This window comes from Amphibalanus amphitrite, unplaced genomic scaffold (genome assembly GCF_019059575.1).
Source record: "Amphibalanus amphitrite isolate SeventyFive unplaced genomic scaffold, NRLGWU_Aamphi_draft 002393F_arrow, whole genome shotgun sequence".
NCBI classification, from domain to species: domain Eukaryota; kingdom Metazoa; phylum Arthropoda; class Thecostraca; order Balanomorpha; family Balanidae; genus Amphibalanus; species Amphibalanus amphitrite.
Genome location: NW_024883843.1, coordinates 1 through 13,605, shown reverse-complemented (window position 1 = coordinate 13,605; position 13,605 = coordinate 1). Strand labels below are relative to the sequence as shown.

Here is a 13,605-nt window from a genome sequence, read left to right as displayed (position 1 = left end):
CGCGCACCCACCAATGCCGTGGAGGCTGGTGCGCCGCGCACATCGTCGCCGTGGAGGCGCGCGCACCCAACATGCCGTGGAGGCTGGTGCGCCGCGAATGTCGTCGCCGTGGAGGCGCGCGCACCCAACATGCCGTGGAGGCTGGTGCGCCGCGCATATCGTAGCCGTGGAGGCGCGCGCACCCACCAATGCCGTGGAGGCTGGTGCGCCGCGCACATCGTCGCCGTGGGGGCGCGCGCACCCAACATGCCGTGGTGGCTGGTGCGCCGCGCACATCGTCGCCGTGGAGGCGCGCGTACCCGCCAATGCCGTGGAGGCTGGTGCGCCATCGTCGCCGTGGAGGCTGGTGCGCCGCGCACATCGTAGCCGTGGAGGCGCGCGCACCCACCAATGCCGTGGAGGCTGGTGCGCCGCGCACATCGTCGCCGTGGAGGCGCGCGCACCCAACATGCCGTGGAGGCTGGTGCGCCGCGCCCATCGTCGCCGTGAAGGCCGCAAATCGTCGCCGTGGAGGCTGGTGCGCCGCGCACATCGTCACCGTGGAGGCGCACACCCACCGAAGCCGTGGAGGCTGGTGCGCCGCGCACATCGTCGCCGTGGAGGCGCGCGCACCCACCAATGCCGTGGAGGCTGGTGCGCCGCGAATGTCGTCGCCGTGGAGGCGCGCGCACCCGACATGCCGTGGAGGCTGGTGCGCCGCGCACATCGTCGCCGAAGAGGACACCGTCGCGCCAGTGTTGCAGGACATAATGAGGCTGCAAAAGCGAAATGCCGCGCGGGGATGCCGATGCTGCGGAAACGCCAAGATGCTGCAGTAGTGGACGCCGCTGCACGATGTTGAGGGACATGTGGACGAAGGAGAAGCTACGGAAGCTGACCGTCGCGGAGCCGTCGCCGAAGAGGAAAACGTCGCGGTGCCGTCGCGGCAGAGGAAGTCGTGACGCTAAAAAAAAAACACACACACACACGATTGCCGAGCCGCCCCAAAGTAAGGGGATTTAACCCCAGGCCCGAAGAGGGGGGCATTTATGTAAGGTGTGTCGCGGTGTGTTTGTTAAGGTGTATCGCGGTATGTGCCTTTTGGTTTTTGGTTTATAGCTAGAAATTCGTGTAGCGGTATGTTCTTTATGTTTTCGCTCGCCTTTTGACTCGCCTTTTGACATTTATTTATGTAAGGTGTGTCGCGGTGTGTTTGTTAAGGTGTATCGCGGTATGTGCCTTTTGGTTTTTGGTTTATAGCTAGAAATTCGTGTAGCGGTATGTTCTTTATGTTTTCGCTCGCCTTTTGACTCGCCTTTTGACATTTAGAAACACGTCGAGGTCAGCGTAGTCAGAACCGTACCTAAGTCACTGTCGCCCGATCGATTTTAGCCTCAGACCGGGTGACAGGACTTATCCACCTTCGGGCGAGTATATAACCGCAGCGGGGAGTGAGAACGGGGAGTGCCTGTACGCCGACCAGGCTGCAACGCTGCACCCGACCTCATCCACGCTGCTGGTAAGCTGGCTCGAAGGTAGGTTCCGACTACGCAGGGATGCTGTGCGGGCTCAAGGCACATCCCATAGATAGGTAGGAGCAAGCGGGTGGAGGGTTAGGTTAGCATGCGTGGCGTTAGGGTATTGTTAGGGTAGATTGCGTTCGCGGTAGGAAATAGGTTTCTAAAAGGATAACGTGAAATTAGCGCAGTCCGTTATGACCACATCACGAAATTATGAACAATAAATGGGGCGTTGAATTGACCAGATGCTTTTGGTAACGGGATGAGTCGGAGGAGAACGGTGAATGAGCGGAGTCTAACTTTATCGGTACATTAGTAAAGTCATCAATGGCCAGGAGCTTCACTCCTAAACCCATAAGGGCGCGCTACCAACCGCGGCGTGCCTCAAAATGGCGGAGTGATTCACACTGGTACCACGATGCATTGTAACTTCACGTAAAATAGTAGAATTAGACATTGGGATGTTCGTGGCCCGAGTGGCAGTCGGGCACAGGCTGGGAGACGTCTTAGCCTAACACGGACATCATGTAGAGTAGTAGTTATACAATCAGAGGGGAGGCTGCGAAAGGCCAAAAGGACCGGCCCGAGCCCCCCCTACAAACCTATACCGTGCTTTCTGCCACATTTTCGGTACACAAATGTCTTTGTCCATCAGGTCATATTGGCCAATCATCTAAAAATTCCATAATAAAACTTTACCTAAAGTCTCTTCACTTTTCATTGTGAATTCCATTATTCCCGTCGGCGATATTGGTAAATAAGAAATGAAATGCCGACCGAACGCCATCAGTCAGACATCATTAACTTTACGCTCACGACTTTCCTTCGTGGGACAAATAGGCGTCCTCTTTCCACCTTCAATATCTACGGCTATTTTTTCCGCTATTCGCGATCGCGCAAAAAGCGTCTCAAAGCCCCATTGACTTACTATGGGGAAAATGGAATTGCACGTGCCACGCGCAAAAGATTTCTGAGCGAGTAGCGACCGATGCCATCAGGTAGATCACCTCCGGAAGCCCATATGCTGAAATTTTTACGAAGATTGAACGACGCGTTTAGGCCACGCTCAAGTTGCCCCAATTCGCGGCCAGACATGCAAAACATAGCCCGGAGAACGACCGCTCCGGTTGTTTTTCAATAGAAAAACACAATTCTAACGAAAAGTGTTTGTCTTTTCAAACAACCTGCGGTTATCGAAACGTCACGTCCAAATATTCCAATGGCGCCTGATAGCTCAAACATAAGTGACGCACGTTACAGTTTATTGTACGAGACACGCAGCGTCAGGCAGCTGAGGAATATCTAATATTGCACCGTCAAGTCGCGAAGACTTCATCGCCCGTGACACCACACAAATACACCAAATCCGCAATAGAAACACAGTCTTTTGTTGACACTCAACGTCCATACGTGCAGATCCCAAATGACTCGAAACATGTTGCAAAACGTAACACAAATGTCTCACTGGCACACCATTACCTGTCGATCGTTTACCCGCTCCCGACGACTACCCGCCAAAAGATCCTCAGTTCATTATCACTGGTACGGGATAGGGGCTTCGCGGCGACTTTTATCACATCTACCATTACACACCTATCGAAAAATATACCGGCTCTACAGATTCACGGACTCGCGTGTGCCCGGTACAAAAACCGCCCTCCCGGTCACACCTCACAACACTGCTGAGCACCATTGACCATCGATTATCAACCATCGACCATCGACCATCGATTATCAACCATCAACCAACCAACCAGCGGCCGGTGACGTCACTACTCGAGCTCCACCAGCACCTGTTCATCGTCGACGGTATCGCCCTCCTTGACGTGCACGGCCTTGACCTTGCCGGCTATGGCGGCCACCAGGGAGTTCTGCATCTTCATGGCCTCGATGACGCACACCTCCTGGCCGTCCGAGACGAGGTCACCCACGCCGACAGCCACCGATTTCACCAGGCCCGGCATCGGCGAGGCCACCTGCCGGCTGGCGTCCGCCTGTACGGGACACGGGCGGAGGTTAGGGTGAGGCGGTATCGAACGCGTGGATGATGTGATGTGGGACTGAGGAAAAGTACCTAACAGCAAATTGCCAGTAACTGTTGAACTGGGCGTGCAAAAACAATGTGGGATATCACCTGACACAAGAATTCAAAACGCTAGGTGACACTTAAAATATAAAGAAACAGCCTTACAAAAAAAAACGCTCGTCACCGAACCATATTCAAGGTAGCTGCAGCTTTTTAGAGGCCTGCCTTACCTTTTCTCTCTTTGGCATGAGTTTGAAGTATTTGTAAGCTGTGTCCGAGTACACCTGAACGTCGAACGCCGTGCCACGGAACCTGAAAAACACAACACCATGTCACGAACAATAAAATAAATGACCATTCCTTGTTCTGATAGACAACCATATGCCAAGGAAAAGTAGATCGACTGCTGAATTCTGGGGATACCTATCATGTTACCAAAATGCCTCTTTCACACCGCCGCTAAATCGACAGGAATCTCAGCCGGCCTGCTTCCACCAACCACCGCACCCACCACAGACTGGCGTCTGACCCACGGCGCCACCAAACGCTGCCGGCCCGACTCCGCCCACCGCCCCGGGCGACGGCCGGTCAGCGGCAGGGGCAGAGCCAGGGCCGGCTGCCGGGGAGGCGCGGCCGCTGCCGCACGGTACGGGTGGCACCACCGCGCTGTAGCCACGCCACTGTGACACGAATCCCCACCCTCTCTACGGACTCAGCCGTCCCTACTCGGCTTGAATGCGTTCGTAATAAGGGCAAAGCACCAGCAACAGCCAATTATGCTCTTTTAATCGTACTTGTCTTTCTAACGTGGCTGTCTTTGCAATTAAAATTCTTGTTATGCTTCATGATCCAAACACCGTCGCTACGGTCAATCTGCCACCCGATGTCGATCACACCCGCTCACCTGGCGGTGGCGTCTCTTCTGATCGCGCTATGCCGTCCGATGTCCGCCCACTCACATAACTGTGGCTTCTCCCCTGACGCCGCGTTTTGTCGTCCCATGTCCGCCCGCTCGCCTCGCCTGAGCCGGAGCCCGCTCTGTCGTCCTAGGTCCGTCCATTCAGTACAGTAGCTAGCTCACCTGACTGTGGCGTCTCTTCTCACCCTGCTCAGCCGCTCGATGTCGGTCCGCCCACTCACCGGACTGTGGCGTCTCGTCTGAGACGCCACAATCCGGTTAGGTTAGGTAAGATTAGGTTAGCTGGTTATGTCCGCCCGCTCACCTGACGGTGGCGTCTCCCCTGACGCCGCGCCGCAGCAGCTGCACCATCTCCCTCTCTCCATCCACAGCCGTCGAGATGACCGGCTGCGCCAGGTTGAACGTGTCGGCCACGAGCAGCGAGCGGCCCTCCACCGTCACCTGGTACCCGTCCTGGACGACTTCGACTGTGAGCGGCACGTCACCGGCCGGGCCGCACAGAACCACCTGTAGACGAGAGAGGAGGGGTTACACTCCAGCCCCCATCGTCTCTGCACGACCGCACAGCTCCATCTGCACACAGGGGGAGGGGATAGCTGGTATGCCGTATGCCGTAGCGGGAGTCAAAATAAACTTTCAACGTCAGCAACGCATGCTGCACGGCACCAGCGGAGAAACAGGATGTAAAGCCAACAAGTTACAGCGAATGTCACAAAGAATCAGCGTCGTCTAAGCGTACCAAAAGTGCGACATATCATCGTAAGCTTCACCAGGTTCCTATTGGTGACCACTGGCCGCCCCGTCCACATCAGGTCCCATTTGGTGGCCACAGACCACCCTCCTGTCATCAACCACTCACCAGGTCCCATTTGGTGGCTACCGGCTGCAGCGCGTGGTGTCCGCTGACCAGACTGGAGCGCTGCGTGTGCTTGACGTGGATGACGGCCGAGAGGGCGGCCAGTCGCAGCAGAGATTCACCCTCCAAACGGTGGCCCTGGAACCCGTCCGGGTACACCTGGAACGGGGCGAACAGTGAGTACACGGCACACGAGAACACAGAAAATGGTCAGCATACGAAACACGGAAATAAACTTGTAATAACGTATTGCATGGACTGAAATACGACCAAACGTCCCGCTAAATCAACTAAATCACTTTCTCTAATCAACAGCTTTAGAGAAACTTGTAAAATAAAAGCGCAAAAACAAGCAAACTGAGAGGCATTGCATTTACCTTAAGGTGAGACAAGGTGATACGACAGCAATTATCCTAAGCTCAGAGTCATGTTTCGTAACCTATGTGATGTCTTAGCTCCGGTTTCGGCAGCCCATTGTCCCAATGCCAGCCGCCCCACCTCTGGCAGGTAGTTGGTGGTGATGTCGCCGCTGACGAAGCGCGGCTCGGTCAGGATGTCCCTCAGTAGCGGGATGTTGTGCGTCACCCCCTGGATGACATACGAGTCGAGCGCGTCCAGGCTGCGCGCGATCGCCTCCTGACGACTGTTGCCATACGCCACCAGTTTGCAGATCATCGGGTCGTAGTAGATGCTGATGTCCGAGCCCTCGGCCACGCCCGAGTCGCACCGCACCTGGATGGGAGCGACGGAAAATGGGTGTCATGGGATGACGGAATAGACGATGGTTTCGAAATAAAATGACGGGAAACCAGCCAGAGGGCTGACACGACCTGAGCTGATAAGGTCGAGTACATTGCTGGAACACATTGACCTTTACGGCAGCGCCTTCCCGTTATGGTGAACGCCGTAGTGAGCGCCATGAGGAATGTATCCGGTACACAGTGACAGTACACACATAATAATGCCAGTCAAGAAAAAGGACTCAGCAAAGAACCCACATAAGCTAATGACACCTAGGACGTCAAAACATTTGCACACCAAAATCGATGCTGTAAAAAGGCACCTTTTACCGTCTGCACCACTCGCCACTGAATGTCAAAGTGGGTCTGAGACTCGGTCACAGCCGGACAAAGGCCACTATTCCAGCAGCACACTGACCACTATTGTGCGGGTTGCTCGCGCCAGGGAGGCTCACCCCGGGAAGGTGGTTGGGTTCGATGTATTTGGACAGCCGGCCGACCGACGGCAGGCCGAAGTTCTTGAACGGATCCTCGGCGTAGACGCGTGACTCGATCGCCCAGCCGCGGATCGGAATGTCCTCCTGCTTCAGCTTCAGCTTGTGGCCTGGAGGCAGAGAGGGTCGGACGCTCAAAACCTCATGACTAGCAGCTGATATAAACTGATAAAACATTTTACATAGGTACAAATTCCCTGGCACCTTTGGTACAATGCACAAAACAACATACGCTGTGAACTCCTACATTCTTGGTTCATCACAGGTCCCTACCCTGAACTCATGCACTCTCTGCGTTGCACCTGACCGTAAGCGATCCACGCCACACCACCTTCAGGCCTGCGCACCTTTAGCGACTCGGATCATCTGCTGCACGAGGTCGACGCCGGTGATGCACTCTGTGATGGGGTGCTCCACCTGCAGGCGGGTGTTCATCTCCAGGAAGTAGAAGTTGCGCGCGCTGTCCACCAGAAACTCGACGGTGCCAGCCGAGCTGTAGTTGATGCGGCGGGCCAGCGCCACCGCCTGCTGGCCCATGGCGCGGCGCGTCTCCTCGTCCAGAAACACACTGGAAAAGAGAACAAGATATACCGTCACACAGTCCAGAAACACGCTGGGAAGGGCAATAAGATATACCGTCACACAGTGCAGAAACACGCTGCAAAGGAGAAGAAGATATAAAGTCACAAAGTACAGACACACACTGGAAAGGAGAAGAAGATATACCGTCACACAGTCCAGAAACACGCTAGAACGAAAAATCCGACAAACTGTCCAGAAACTCGTTGGAAAGGAGAATCAGTCACACAGTCACACAGTCCAGAAACATATAAGAAAGGGCAACAACATATATAGTCACAAGCTAAATAGGAGAGGCTAGTCAGACATCCCGTCACAACTCACATAGTCCAGAAGCACGCTGTGCATGGCAGTCAGGCTGTTTCGCCACATGGAAAAGAAACTTGCTTGGTAGGCTATTCACTGATCAAAAGGACTTGAAGACACCTAAAAACATTCAATTCCGCTCTGCATTGTATAATAAATGGATTGACGGGGGTGTGCAGCTGCTCGATGTAAACCGTTCGTTAGCTCCTTGTGAACCATTCATGCAGCTGTATGCCGTCTGTCTGTGAGGCTCCGCACGGACGGTCCGTACAAGACATGTGTGACACGGCGTGGGCGGTCTGCGACCTACCTGGGTGCCTCCTCGATGACCTTTTGGTTGCGTCTCTGTATGGAGCACTCTCGCTCGTTCAAGTAGACGGCATTGTTGTGCTGGTCCGCCAGCACCTGTCAGGAACGACATACACGCGCGGTGAGAAAAAATATAAAGATAAAAATCAAAATGTCTATTAGTCACCCTTCGCAGTAGAACACCCCTCTAATGTTAACTCGATTGCAATTCATCCATATGGGCATGGCGGATAATAACGACGCACTGAATGACCCTCTAAGGACCCTCTAGGCGCCATGTGCCCTAACATAGCACTGCAGAGTGCAGAACCTCGAGTCATTATTATGGTGGCCTGCATCAATCTCCGGCCGCGGCTAGGACCCACATCTGACCTTAGCTTCGATATTATGTCTGGAGCAAAGAGCCCCCTATTATTCTCACGTCATCTAATGTTCTGCAGACGCAGCCGGAACCCGCTTCTAACCCGAATCTCGATTTGTCTGGGACAGTGAGCCCTCTACCATACTCGCGACATCTAACGTGTTGCTGTGGGATCAGTCTCTGACCTGAATCTCGATGTGTCTGGGACAGTCGACGAATTTCTCCACCAGGATTCTGTCGTCTCCGAAACTGGAGGCCGCTTCCTGCTGCGAGAGTCGGAAACCTTCCCTGGGAATCAAACGGTACGGTGTAAAACGAAACAATCAGCACTGGGAAGGCATGCTATCGTTTATCAGAGCCACCCATTGGACTAAAGTAAAAACGCAGTTAACTTAACTCCTTTTAAGCTGTGATCATACAAACGCATCTGGGCGCACAATGCACATCAGAACTGAGCCCGCGACAAAATAGCTGTTGATGTTTGAGCTAGTACAAAAGGTATCCCTTGAATATCGCCGTCATTTCTCCGGCACGCGCTCACCTGGCCTCGTCATCGTTTCTGGCGATGCGCATGCCCTTTCCGCCGCCGCCGGCCGACGCTTTAATCATCACCGGGTAGCCGATCTCCCGGGACACGGCCACGCAGTGGTCCACGTCCCTGATCTCGCCCTCGAAACCTGCCGCGTGACCGCACAGACTGGTCACAATCTGCGTCACTTACGTAAAAACTGGTCAATACATGCACAACCCGCCGCGCACTGCACAGAAAATCAATTCAAAGGACCATTAGAAATAGGATTAAAATTAGACGTGGAACATAACGCTCAAAATTTGACGGACAACCAGTCCAAATGGGGAACCAAAGGAGAAAAAGTGCTAAAAAGCGACTTTCGAGGTTTTAAGGCTTGGAATAAATGCGTTTTTGCGTAAATGAAATACCTGATGCTCAGAGGAAAGAAAAATTATCATCAAACGGATTTTGAGGCCAATAGGAGTACGCCCTGACGTCGCACTGTATCGAACTAGCACATAGCTAGCGAAGTCGTTTCAGGACAGTTTTCGTCCAAACCTAGAAATGTTATAAGCCATACACGGTAGATGATGACAAGTCTCTGGAAACCCTTTGAATGAAACATGCCGCTTGCCACTGCCTACCCTCATCCCAGTTGGGCGTGGAAAAGGTGTATAGGTGTTTGGGTGTCGGTAGCTGGAGGCAGATGGAAGCCAGCGCCGGCGGCCTTCCATCATCTAATGCGTCTGCTTTTGTCCGATGCCCTCACTTCGTAGTAGCCATTGCGGCCGCTGACACCATGACTGTCCAGGGTCGACTGTGTCATGTCATTGGGCTAAAATGATGAGCCATTCAGCGCGGTAAGTGACCACGACCGCGTGTATTATCCTCCATAATGTTGGAGCCTAGGAGGAGACATGGCAAACATCGCGAAAGTAACGACTTTGCCGAGCGCCAGACGACTCGGACAAACCTTCAATAATCGACGGCGCTGCGCAATCCATGGAAGTGAGCCATGTTCGCATCTCATAATGGTAAAAACTAATAAGCGTCATAACTATCAGGGTGATTTGATATTTGCAGAGTGATTTGATATCCGTTTGATATTTGATATTTGCAGGCATCCATTCTGAAAAATGGCAATGCATAGGGCAAGAGGAGGAGCGACCCGGCCAAAACACCACCTAAATCGATTGCCGCAGCACGGGCGGAGTCGCAGCAAATGCCGCCACTTTGTAATCGTCCAGACGCCTGCCGGAGGCCGCACTGTCGGGTGCCTCGCTCCGGGCCCTGAGGTCAATAATGATCGGGTTATTCGCCCACAGCCCTGAGGATCATCTATCACCGTGTCAGCCATACGGCGCTCATACACAGAGTGAATTATTTTCTCCAGACTACTAACTTCAGATAGAGTTGAGGGAAGGTCGGTTCAGCTTGAGCCAGGCCAGGTTGGTTTAGATTCGGCCAGATCATGTCAACTCAGATCCCGCCGCAGCCACTCTCCGGAATGCCGGTCGCCCCTGAACCAGCCACGCGCGGCGTGCTGTCCCGCTGGCCGGCGCCGTGGCGTCTGGCTGCCGTGCTGGCGGGTGTCCTGCCAGTGAGCGGCGCTGTCAGCGGACAACCTCCGTACCGACACCGGTACTGCTCGGCACCCGTTCTCATCGGCCTGCTCACCGGCCTCCTGATCATCATCCAGAACGGCACGTGGCTCGCGCCGGGCGCCATCCGGCTCTACGGCATATCCAGTCTGGCGCTGGCTGTGCTCTTCAAGCTGGTCATCAACGTGCCGACGATGGCGTCCGTGTTGCTGCTGGTGGCTCACGGTCCACGGTTGCCCGGTCTGCTCGACCGCACCGACCGGCTAGTGGTGTCTCCGGAAGCGGCGGTCGGCGGCCGCGCCAGCCGCCTGCTGCTCGCAGCACTGATGGCCGCCAGAGGCGCGCTGGCGGTGTGGGACCTGCTGAGCGCCGACGACGTCCTGGCGCCGACGCTCAACCAGCTGCCGCAGCTGTGGTCGTCCATCATGAGCCCAGTGATCACCTGGCGCGCACAGACTCTGCTGGCGCTAGATATTCACCTTCTGACGCAGCTGAGCGCCGCGTTCGACTCGATCTCTGAGGGGCTGGAGCGACTGCTGGCACCCCAGCCGCAGCAGCCGCCTCCCGACCGACAGCTGCCTCCGGTGGAGGTCACTAGCCTCCACACGGCGGCGGTTGGCGAGCAGCCCACGGGGAAGCCGACGCCGCCGTCTAGCAGCGTCTCCGAGTCACTGTCAGCGCTGCGCGAGCGCTACATTCAGGCGGCCGACGTGACGGCGGCGGTGAGTGGCGCGTACGCGCTGCCGACGCTCTGTGAGCTGCTGCACTTTGTCACGCTGCTAATCTCGGCTCTGGTGGTGCAGGTGACGCCGTCGCCGCCGGCCCTGGTGTACCGTTGTGTGTGGACGACGGCGCTAGTCGCGCTGCTCAGCCACCACGGCCAGCGGCTGCAGGAGGCGGCCAGTCGGCCGGCGCGGCTGCTGCTGCGCGCCGCGCCGGCCGCGGATGCTGCCACTGAGGCGCAGGTCGGCCGGCTGGTGGCGCTCGTCAGGGAGCTGCAGCCGGCCTTCAGCGCCGGCGGGGTGGGCAGCATCAACGGCCGGCTGCTGGTGTCTGTGTCGGCCGGGTTCGTCACCTACCTGGTGGTTCTGCTGCAGATGACCTGAGCGGACCGACAGTACGACCTACTCTAAGAGCGGAGAGTACGCCCACTTTCGGAGCGGACAGTGCGCCCTCAGGAGCGGACAGTACGCCCACTTTCGGAGCTGACAGTACGCCCTCAGGAGCACACAGTGCGCCCCACTCCAGGAACGGACAGTAAGCCCCACTCTATGAGCGGACAGTACGCCCTCAGGAACGGACAGTACGCCTAAGTCCAGGAACGGACAGTACGCCTAAGTCCAGGAACGGACAGCACGCCACGCCCCACTCCAGAAGCGGACAGAACGCTCCATACCAGGAGCATACAGCGCACTTCTAACTTCAGGAGTTGACAGTCCGCCCCATTCTAGGAGCGGGCAGTACGCCCCCACTTGTACACCTCTTCTGGGTTTGATGTCCTGAGCGGCCTTCACTGCCGGCCGGGAGTGGTAAAGCGGCAGTCAAGGTCGAGCCGGGGCCGGGAGGCCGGTCAGTAACGAATAGTGCACCCCCACTTGGTCTGATGGTGGCATTTGCTACTCGACAGGTGCACGATCCATTGCTAGCTACCTAACAACGTCCTAGCTACCTAACAGCTACCTAGCTACCTAGCTACCTAGGTAACAACGTCCGTCCCTAGTGACAACGTCCTTAAAAGTGTCTTGGTGTACAGTTTCGATTCCACTTTGTGGAAATCCACATCGATCCCACTTGGTTAGTGTTGCCTTACGCAAGCACTGGCCGTTGCACTCTCATTATGCAGATACGAGTTTTCAATCCTATCAGAAGGTGTTGAAACGGTGGGCAGAACTCCGGCAGATCCCGTGGATCTGGTGATTCATCAATGATGTGGTTAATTATGCACTGTGTGAAATGTGCTGTCTTCAAGCACGATACTCGTTGTTTTCTTTGCCAAAGAACCGTGGAATACTAGCATCAGAGTGTGATGCAGGCCGCAATAAGGCGGTGTAATCACCTGGAATGGTGTTCACTCCAGCGTCGATAGCCAGCTTCTTGGACTGGATTTTGTCGCCCATTCCAGTGATGGCTGCCGCGTTCGGTCCGATGAAGGCGATGTTATTCTCCTCCTGCACAAACCAAAAGAAAACATCATAATACAATATATGTCACATATAACGTTCTTCTCCTCCTTTCAATTAGCACAATTACACATTCAATCTCCCACAAAAATATACCAAAACCCACTCACTGGTCCAATCAGCCCCGCACACCCGCCCTCCGTGCCGCCACCCACCAGCAGTCGGACGAAGTCGGCGTTCTCGGAGAGGAAGCCGTAGCCGGGGTGGACGGCCTGGGCGCCCGTCCGCGCCACTGCGTCCAGAACCTTGTCCATGCAGAGGTAGGACTCGCGCGCCGGCGCCGGGCCGATGCACACCGCCTCGTCGGCCAGCTTCACGTGCATCTGCGGGACAGCGCGGTCTTTAGCGGGCAGATAGGTAGGGGTGCGCTGCTGAGGCAACAAGGCAATTACAAGATTGACTATTGATGTTCATAAGCCGCAACTACAATTTACAAACGATGTTTGCATGGAAAGTGAGACACGTTCACTTTCTCCAATGCTGTTCAGCAGGTTTACCAGACCATAGATTTTCCTAACTTTGTTTTGTCACCCGGCAAACTCACGGCCTTAGCGTCCACATCCGAGTGCACTGCCACGGTGCGGATGCCCATTTTGCGCGCGGTGCGGATGACGCGTACGGCGATCTCGCCCCGGTTGGCGATGAGGATCTTGTCGAACGTCGGCTCACTGGGGTCGATGGGGTCCGTCGTGTAGATGCCATCGTATCCGCTCGGAGCCGCTGCCGACTGTGGGAGCAGGGAGGGTGAGAATGGAGAATGATGAAGGGAAAACGATAAGGAATAGGAAGGGAAAGAGGGAGAGATCCTACCATACATATATAGACAAAGACAAGCAGAGACCTCAAGACAGACAGACTTGCAAAAGAGAGAGAGAGAAGAAGAGAGAGAGAGAGAGAGAGAGAGAGAGAGAGAGAGAGAGAGAGAGAGAGAGAGAGAGAGAGAGAGAGAGGAGAGAGAGAGAGAGAGAGAGAGAGAGAGAGATAGAGAGAGAGAGAGAGAGAGAGAGAGAGAGAGAGAGAGAGAGAGAGAGAGAGAGAGAGAGAGAGAGAGAGAGAGAGAGAGAGAGAGAGAGAGAGAGAGAGAGAGAGAGAGAGAGAGAGAGAGAGAGAGAAGAGAGAGAGAGAGAGAGAGAGAGAGAGAGAGAGAGAGAGAGAGAGGAGAGAGAGAGAGAGAGAAGAGAGAGAGAGAGAGAGAATAGAGAGAGAGAGAGATAGAGAGAGAGA

At 55.1% G+C, this 13,605-nt stretch overlaps 1 protein-coding gene across 1 annotated transcript; it reads right to left on the bottom strand.

The window, feature by feature from the left end:
* Nucleotides 1-2,744: 2,744 nt before the first annotated feature.
* On the bottom strand, nucleotides 2,745-13,107 carry LOC122376903 (propionyl-CoA carboxylase alpha chain, mitochondrial-like). Its single transcript, XM_043356893.1, has 13 exons — nucleotides 12,926-13,107; nucleotides 12,537-12,704; nucleotides 12,258-12,369; nucleotides 8,631-8,766; nucleotides 8,275-8,377; nucleotides 7,730-7,824; nucleotides 6,882-7,102; nucleotides 6,496-6,644; nucleotides 5,799-6,032; nucleotides 5,304-5,459; nucleotides 4,749-4,951; nucleotides 3,756-3,837; nucleotides 2,745-3,493 (listed from the first exon to the last, which is right to left on the bottom strand). The coding sequence occupies exons 1-13, from the start codon at nucleotides 12,971-12,973 to the stop codon at nucleotides 3,272-3,274; spliced, it is 1,929 nt and encodes a 642-aa protein (XP_043212828.1). The 5' UTR covers nucleotides 12,974-13,107; the 3' UTR covers nucleotides 2,745-3,271.
* Between the last annotated feature and the right edge of the window lie 498 nt (nucleotides 13,108-13,605).